The sequence below is a fragment of the Austrofundulus limnaeus genome, unplaced genomic scaffold (genome assembly GCF_001266775.1).
Source record: "Austrofundulus limnaeus strain Quisiro unplaced genomic scaffold, Austrofundulus_limnaeus-1.0 Scaffold593, whole genome shotgun sequence".
Classification (NCBI taxonomy): domain Eukaryota; kingdom Metazoa; phylum Chordata; class Actinopteri; order Cyprinodontiformes; family Rivulidae; genus Austrofundulus; species Austrofundulus limnaeus.
In genome coordinates this window covers 59,300-66,374 of record NW_013952995.1, presented here as the reverse complement: position 1 = coordinate 66,374, position 7,075 = coordinate 59,300, and the positions used below count along the sequence as shown (strand labels likewise).

Genomic DNA, 7,075 nt, shown 5'->3' with positions numbered 1-7,075 from the left:
CCCATAACTTGCATTTGAACCCATGGGGACCGGGCATTGGTCCCCACAATTCACTTCAGTCCCCACGAGGCTGCTTTTTTTGGGAAAAATTTCCCCATGTTGTAGGAAAAACTCGTCCACACACTCTCTCTCTCTCTCTCTCTCTCTCACACACACACACTCTCTCTCTCTCTCTCTCTCTCACACACACACACACACACACACACACACACACACACACACAAGTTTGCACAGCTATCCATTTGGGGATATTCCATTGACTTTCATTACATTTCTACAGCCTAACCCTGACCACAAACCCTAAGGCTAACCTCACAGGTACCTTCCTGACCCTAAAACTAACCTAAACTCAATTCACACCTTGGTCCTAAACCCAACCCACAACCCACCAATGGCATTTAAACCAAATGGGGACTCGACTTTTGTCCCCAGATGTACCGGTTGTCCCCAAAGGTAGGTGTTTTGTCTTAAAATTGCCCACAAATGTCACCAGAAACAACCCCCCCCCCCACACACACACACACACACACACACATCTTCTCTAGGAAGAGATGCTTAACTATGGCGGAAAGACAACTGGGGAGATAACATTGCATGTTTCAGGTGAAATGGGAGGTAGAATTTCAAGGCAAACCTGTGTGTTTAGTCAGCTTATGCTGGGTTCACATGAAAAAACAACTGTCAGTTTTTGGACTGATTTTGCTCTTCTGACAATTTTAAGGACACTTCATTGATCATGACCACTCTAAATATAATTTTAGGAGATATTCCTGATGTGTGTCAAGTCGGCTCAGAAGGACGTCGGGAGAAATGAACACAGAAATCTAACTTTGAGCTACACAGTACAGTTAAATATTAGAAATTGTGATTTGTATTTTTTATTGTAGAATTTTTTTGTTATTTAAAAGAAATGAAAAAACTATTAAAAATAAAATAAAACTTGAACTAGCTAATTTCAACATTATTCTGAGACACTTACATAGTTAAACGTAGCACAGTTTCTGAACATCAGCAAGATGTCGTCCACAAACTGCTCTGCTGTGAAGTAATGAAGAGTGTTGCTCTTGTTCAGTTTCCGTTGAATAACTGACAAGTCAATGGGCCTCTTGATGATCTGATAGTAGTTTCGGGCCTGGAGAACATTCACAAATGGAACAAACGGAGGGATTTTAACACCATGTTAGCTTATGAATGTGAGGAGGGACAATTTATCCACAAACCAACCTGTGTAGGTTTTTAAATCAAAGAGTCATAACCAGAGTTTTAACTCACTCTTAATTTAATAAATTTGCCCAGAGTGGTATTTTGTAATCATACTATTATTCCAAAAATGTGCTTTTTCAAAAAGTTTTCCTAAAAATACAGAGCTGCAAATTAGCGTAAGTAAATCTGTTGGACTGACCAGAGGGCTGACAGGTTCATGAAACGGAGCGCTGAGTGTGTGACAGTACAACAGCAGAGTCAACTTCTCACACCTCTGCAGAGACAAAAGTCAAGATGTGCACAGAGAAGTCAATAAGATTAAAAAATAGTTTTCATTTCATTCCTTAAAAACATTTTTGGTAAGTCATTATCTCTCTGGGCTGCAACTCTTGGCAACAAATAGTGAAAGGGGTTTCCTAAAATGTCTCAAAACAGTTAAAATTGTTCTCAGTTTTTTTTGTTTTGTTTTGTTTTGTTTTGTTTTTTGCAAGTCGCTGGACCTTGTTCTCAGAACGCTGGAATTTAGGAAAAACTTGTGAAGCACTTGTTTTCTTAAATATGTCTATGGAACCCTCCTCTGTCTATTTTTGTGATTCAGAAAGTGCATGAAATGCAGGACAACTTTGGGAAGGTTTGTCAAACTATAATGAAACCAGACTGTTGGACACCAAAACAAATTAATAAAAGTTGCAATAATTGCATTTTGTCGAAATACGATGAATAAATACCTTATCTATGGGTCCCTTTAAGGAAATGCCATTCTAAATATTGTTTTTGAGGCTTTTATCTGTGCAGTACCAATGATTTTGAGCAGAAGAGCCCTGGATTTTCACTCCTTTCCCTAAAGCTGCTTTCAATACCAGCTGAGAAATCAGATTATCCAAATGTGGTTTGAGGTTTCTTTTTTCAAAAAACTTCAAGAAATCCTTATTAAATACACATAAAAACAGGATTCAGACCCATTTTCCAGAGATTAACGAGACAAATCATGCCAAATCTCTGGAAGAACTCACAATGATTTATGTATCAAAATTTAGCTTTTAAAGTCGTGAACCCATTCAAGTGAAAAATTTATTGCAATTTTATCTCCGACTAAATGCCAACAGTTGCAGCTCAGTCAGACACAGACTTTATTCACTACCAACTAGACTCCAGAGAAAGAGGAGATCAAGACTGTAACAATAAAAGTGTTGTAAATGTTGTACTTTAAACTGCTGATTTTCAAACAGTCTCACCCTCTGGTCCAGGTCGGACAGAGTGTATGGTACTTTGACCGTCCCACAGGGGTGCATGTTCTCACAGTCGTAGGCTTGAGCAGGTTCCTGGTCTGATCTACATATGGTACACATCCAGTCACCTCTGGTTTATAAGCAAATCATGGAAAAGAAATAAAAACACCCAAATTCAATGTATTTTTCAAAGAACCATAAGCTGCACTGTGTTGTGTTCAGACAGTACTTACAAAGGGAAGCAGATGAGACGAGGTATATGACAGGACAGGTGGAAGACTTTTGGGCAGCGGTCGCAGCAGAGCAGATCTCCTCCGTTCAGACAAACGGCACAAAAATCTTCACTCTCCATCTCTTCAGATTTCACATCTTCAGGTTCCCGTTTGACTGAGCAGCAAAGATCCGACGTCCGCTCTTCGCCCCGCTCCAAAATAGCCGCCGCCGCCGCCTCACACTGAGGGTCGGACTCATCCTCCAGCTTCAGACGACGGTCCTGACCTACTTCGGTGTCCAGATCCAGCTCCATCACCACAGCCTGCTCTGGGTCTGGATCCAGGTAAAAGGTTTCCGGATCACCTTTCTCGTCGTCTGATCCAGAGTCAAACAGGATGTATGGCTGATCGGGGTTAGAGTCACAGTCAAAGCCTGAGTCTTGTTCTGGTTCGTCAAACAAAGAGCCTTCAGGACAGAACGGCTTGGTCCAGAACGTGGGTGTTCCTTCTTCTTTTATCTCCAACATATCGTCCTCAATCGGACTGAATCCAATCTGCCAACAGAGATGAAGTCGTAGATAAAAAGTGTAACAAAATGTTTTTGTCTCAGGAAAAGTCTTGTGTGTGTTTGTGTACCTGTTGAGGACAGTTCAAAGACACGTCCTGTTGTTTTTGGCAGGGCAGTCGCACCAGAGACACTACAGGCTGTAAACAAGATAAGGACACAGCCTGGAAGTTCAGACGCTCCAGACTGACCACAGCAACGAAAGAATCACCCAGAATCCTCCGGGCCTCTGGGTGAACACTGTGAAAACAATTCAATTCCACATGGTTTCAGCCCGGCAGGTCCACGGTGAGTCATGTCAGAAACATCAGTGAGATCATTTCTGATCAGAGGGAAACGGCTGAAGTTATCTGATTAGCAGCGTTTGTGAAGACAGAAACAGTTTGACAACTTAACTGAGCTCTGATGATGGATTTCGTGTTTGGAGGCGATTCGAAGCAAAGCCAACAACTACAAACGTCTACAGTTGATGTTGTTATGATTTAGTTTGACCATTTAAGTACAGGCCAAACATTAAACCAATAAAGCCACAGATGTGGTTTGGTTTAGGTTTGTTTATATTACAGTGGATGTTTTTAAAGGCAAACGTTTTTATTTCCATCATAGCAACCGGCGTAATAAGTACACTGGCTCTCTGCTGCCACCTACTGGCTATAGCTATAAATGCAGCACAAACTCTGTTTCATCAACATCCTGTTTGTTATAATAAAAAAAAGTTTGTTTTTTTAAACAGGCACCTGATTGGCAACACCTGGGGGTACCAGAAAAACAAGTGACAACAGCAAAATAAGCTGTTTGACAGAGAAGATTTGGCAATTTTTGTCATGTGCACAACCCACACACTCAGCTCTACTGCTCATCCCACAAATGCATGTTCCTTACAAATGTGGCACCATTAACGGGCTTTCCAATAGTATAAGTTTTATTACCAAGAAGAAAGAAATAATCCACCAAACACTCATTTCCTTCGTTTTTGTGTGAAGTAGATTTCTATGATTATTTGCTAGCACAGACAGCAGCTGCTAGCTGTAGCATTTCCTGTGTAGCTCGGGGTCAGTTCCAACAAGAATGTTGAAATATTTCTGTAAAAAAAATTGTGGAACACAAAAAATATTTTGTATCTGTGTCTGTATTGTAGTGGTAGCAAAATATCTCATGAACAGTCAATAGATTTTAGTGAAACTTCAGTAGAAGAATCACTGCATGACTTTCAGTCATCTCAGTCCAAGATGGCTGCCACAGCAAAGCAACAAAGCCAGTTTTCTGAGCTAAAACGTTTGGTAGCTGTCTAGTTCCAACACAGGCTGAGCCCTGTACCACTGTATGCAATTATTTTTTTGCTTAAAACTTTTAAGTTTTAGAGTCAACCTTGTTTGTCTGTTAGCAAAATATTTTATGAACCACTTGGCGAATTTATAAAACTTTGAGAAAGTAATCATTAGATATAAAACTCATCATCTACAGATGGCCATCACAGCAAAGCAACCAAAACAAAATCCTACACCTCAATTAAATTAGCAGATATTGAGCTCAAATTTGTTTGTATTTTAAAATACTTTGGTTAGAGCAGATCTCTCGAGGTCTCATAAAATTGAATGACGAGTGCACAAAATGTAATTTACCAAATAGCTATAATTTACTTTAATGAAATTATCTTTAAAACCTGTATATGAAAGGGAGCATGTCTGCATTTCTTCAAGGAATGCCAAGCCTTCAATAACCAATAGCGTTTGCATGAATAGCTATTAAATTTTTAAGAGTGGAGTATTTTTACGTGTGAGTGAGTCGTCTCAGACAAATCATTATTAGCTCGCAGCTTTTCCTGTCACAAAACATCTCCAGTCTTCAAAACTTCAGAGGTTTTCTTCTTTAAAAGCTTTACATCAGTTTCACATTATTGCTGTTATTTCAGCAGAAATAATGTGATAAATCTGTGGGAAATGCCTCTGAGCTGCGCTGAAAGTGCCACAGCTAGATGCTGCTGCCACAATTTCTCCTTATCTAACCTTTTATTGTATTGATGCTGATTTTTGTTTAAATCTATGGTTTTATTGTGTTTTGGATTGAGGTTTTAATTTATTATTGTATGACACTATTTTTTTATCTTATTTCAAATGGTCAGCATTTTGTTTCAGCTGTGGCTGATGTTAAAGTGATTTATAAATAAAGTTTGATGGCGAGCGCCACTTTGAGGGCCTCAAAAGAACAACAGCTTTTACCTTTGGGCCTCAGAGGGCTGTGGGATTGTATTGATTTTGAATAAGGTGCAATACACTTTCTCACCACTAGTAGCGGTAGTGCGCCACTCAGATGTTTAACAACTTTTTAAATATGTATGTTTAAAGTTTCCTCTTCCTGCTCCACGCTCCTGTATGTAAACATCTGTGTTGTTTTTTCTCATTAGCACATTTACAAAATGTTAACACTTTACTTTCTGTGTTTTACCTCATTCTGCTCAGTAAAGATTTGACACTTTCTTCAGGGAGACTGTCCACTTTCCCAGATGATGAAGAGGTTGATCCAGATTTTCTGTTGCAAGACCGGCTTGGCTCTTTCCCCAGCTCACAGAATCCAGACCCAGAGATCTATTTTTGTTTAAAATAAAACCTCAGCATTAATGTCACCACTGCAGTCGTTGCAAATAAAACCTCTTTTTTAAATCTGTGTTTAAAAAAGTGTTACGTGTCCTGCAGCGGGGGCCGCCTCCTCTGCTGCGGCTGCCAGACTCTGACCCGTCTCTGGTGACACGGCCTCCTCCTGAGCCAGCTGCACTCTGCACCCGAGTCCCTGTGGAACCTGGGCAGCTCGTCTTTGTGGAAAGTTACCATGGCATCTGTGAGTCGATCCTGCCATTGCCTGGAGATCAGGCCTCTGGAGGTTAAAAGAAAAAAAAGAACAGCAGAGAAAATACAGGAGAAGCTGTTGTTTTGAAATCCTCTGTGTGCTGTGTTTACCAGCAAATCTGCTCAATCAAGACAAACAGAAAAACCCACCAAAGACACAGCAGGAACCTCCCCCCAGTGAACATTTATGATACGTGTAATTGATATTCTGATCAAAAATTAGAGATAACGTCACAAAGAATCCTGTACACTAACAAATTACTAGCATCTCATAAGAACAGAACCAAATCACGGCAGTACGTCACCTGAACGGGAACGAAAACGATCTAAAATCCAGAAGTCAGCTTCAGAAATGCAGGTGAACGTGTCTTCAGGTGAGTGTGAACTGAGGAGGAGAGGGATGGCGCTGTTCCATGTGTCCAGTGTCAAGGGGGGACAGAAGTGATCTGATTGGTAGAGAGCTCGTTCAGCTTCAGCCCCCTTGACATTACAGTTCACCAAACATCACAACAAGCAAGCGTTTCCACCAGATATGTATCAGATGCTGCTATAGAGTCCAGACCTGTCTCTCATTGAAAATGTCTGGAGAATTATGAAGAGCAAAGTACAACCCTGGACTGTTGAGCTGCTGAAGTCGTTCATCACGAAAGAATGAGAAAGAATTCCAGCTAAAGCTTCAACAAATAGTGTCCTCAGTTCTCAAACGCTTAACTGTTGTGAGCTTTCTTTTTAACAACACAGTGTTGTTAAAAGGAAAGCTGATGGAACACAGGGTTACTGTCCCAGCTTTTTGGAATGTGTTGCAGGCATCTAATTCAAAATGAGTGAATATCTGAAAAAAAAAAAGATAAAGTTTATCTGTTTTAAACATTACACATCTTGTCTTTGTATTCAACTGAATACAGGTTGAAAAGTATTTGCAAAGCATTGTATTCTGTTTTAATTCATGTTAGGCCCAATGTCCCAACTTCTTTGGACTTATTGCCATAAAATGTCTACTGATACAAGTCTGACATTCACAAG

General features: G+C 40.2%; 1 protein-coding gene across 3 annotated transcripts in view; it reads right to left on the bottom strand.

The window, feature by feature from the left end:
* LOC106531064 (tripartite motif-containing protein 66) overlaps positions 1-6,613 on the bottom strand; it is a 7,861-nt gene extending 1,248 nt beyond the window's left edge. The window contains exons 1-8 of one of the 3 annotated variants that reach the window (XM_014026827.1): positions 6,203-6,613; positions 5,892-6,080; positions 5,655-5,794; positions 3,281-3,449; positions 2,666-3,198; positions 2,439-2,562; positions 1,403-1,477; positions 980-1,132 (exon numbers count right to left, since the gene is read on the bottom strand). In XM_014026827.1, the coding sequence (XP_013882281.1) occupies positions 980-1,132; positions 1,403-1,477; positions 2,439-2,562; positions 2,666-3,198; positions 3,281-3,449; positions 5,655-5,794; positions 5,892-6,062 (1,365 nt within the window). In that variant the 5' untranslated portion in view covers positions 6,063-6,080; positions 6,203-6,613. Of the gene's footprint in view, positions 1-979; positions 1,133-1,402; positions 1,478-2,438; positions 2,563-2,665; positions 3,199-3,280; positions 3,450-5,654; positions 5,795-5,891 lie in introns of all 3 variants that reach the window. The other 2 variants (XM_014026826.1, XM_014026825.1) reach the window with 2 other exon arrangements.
* Between the last annotated feature and the right edge of the window lie 462 nt (positions 6,614-7,075).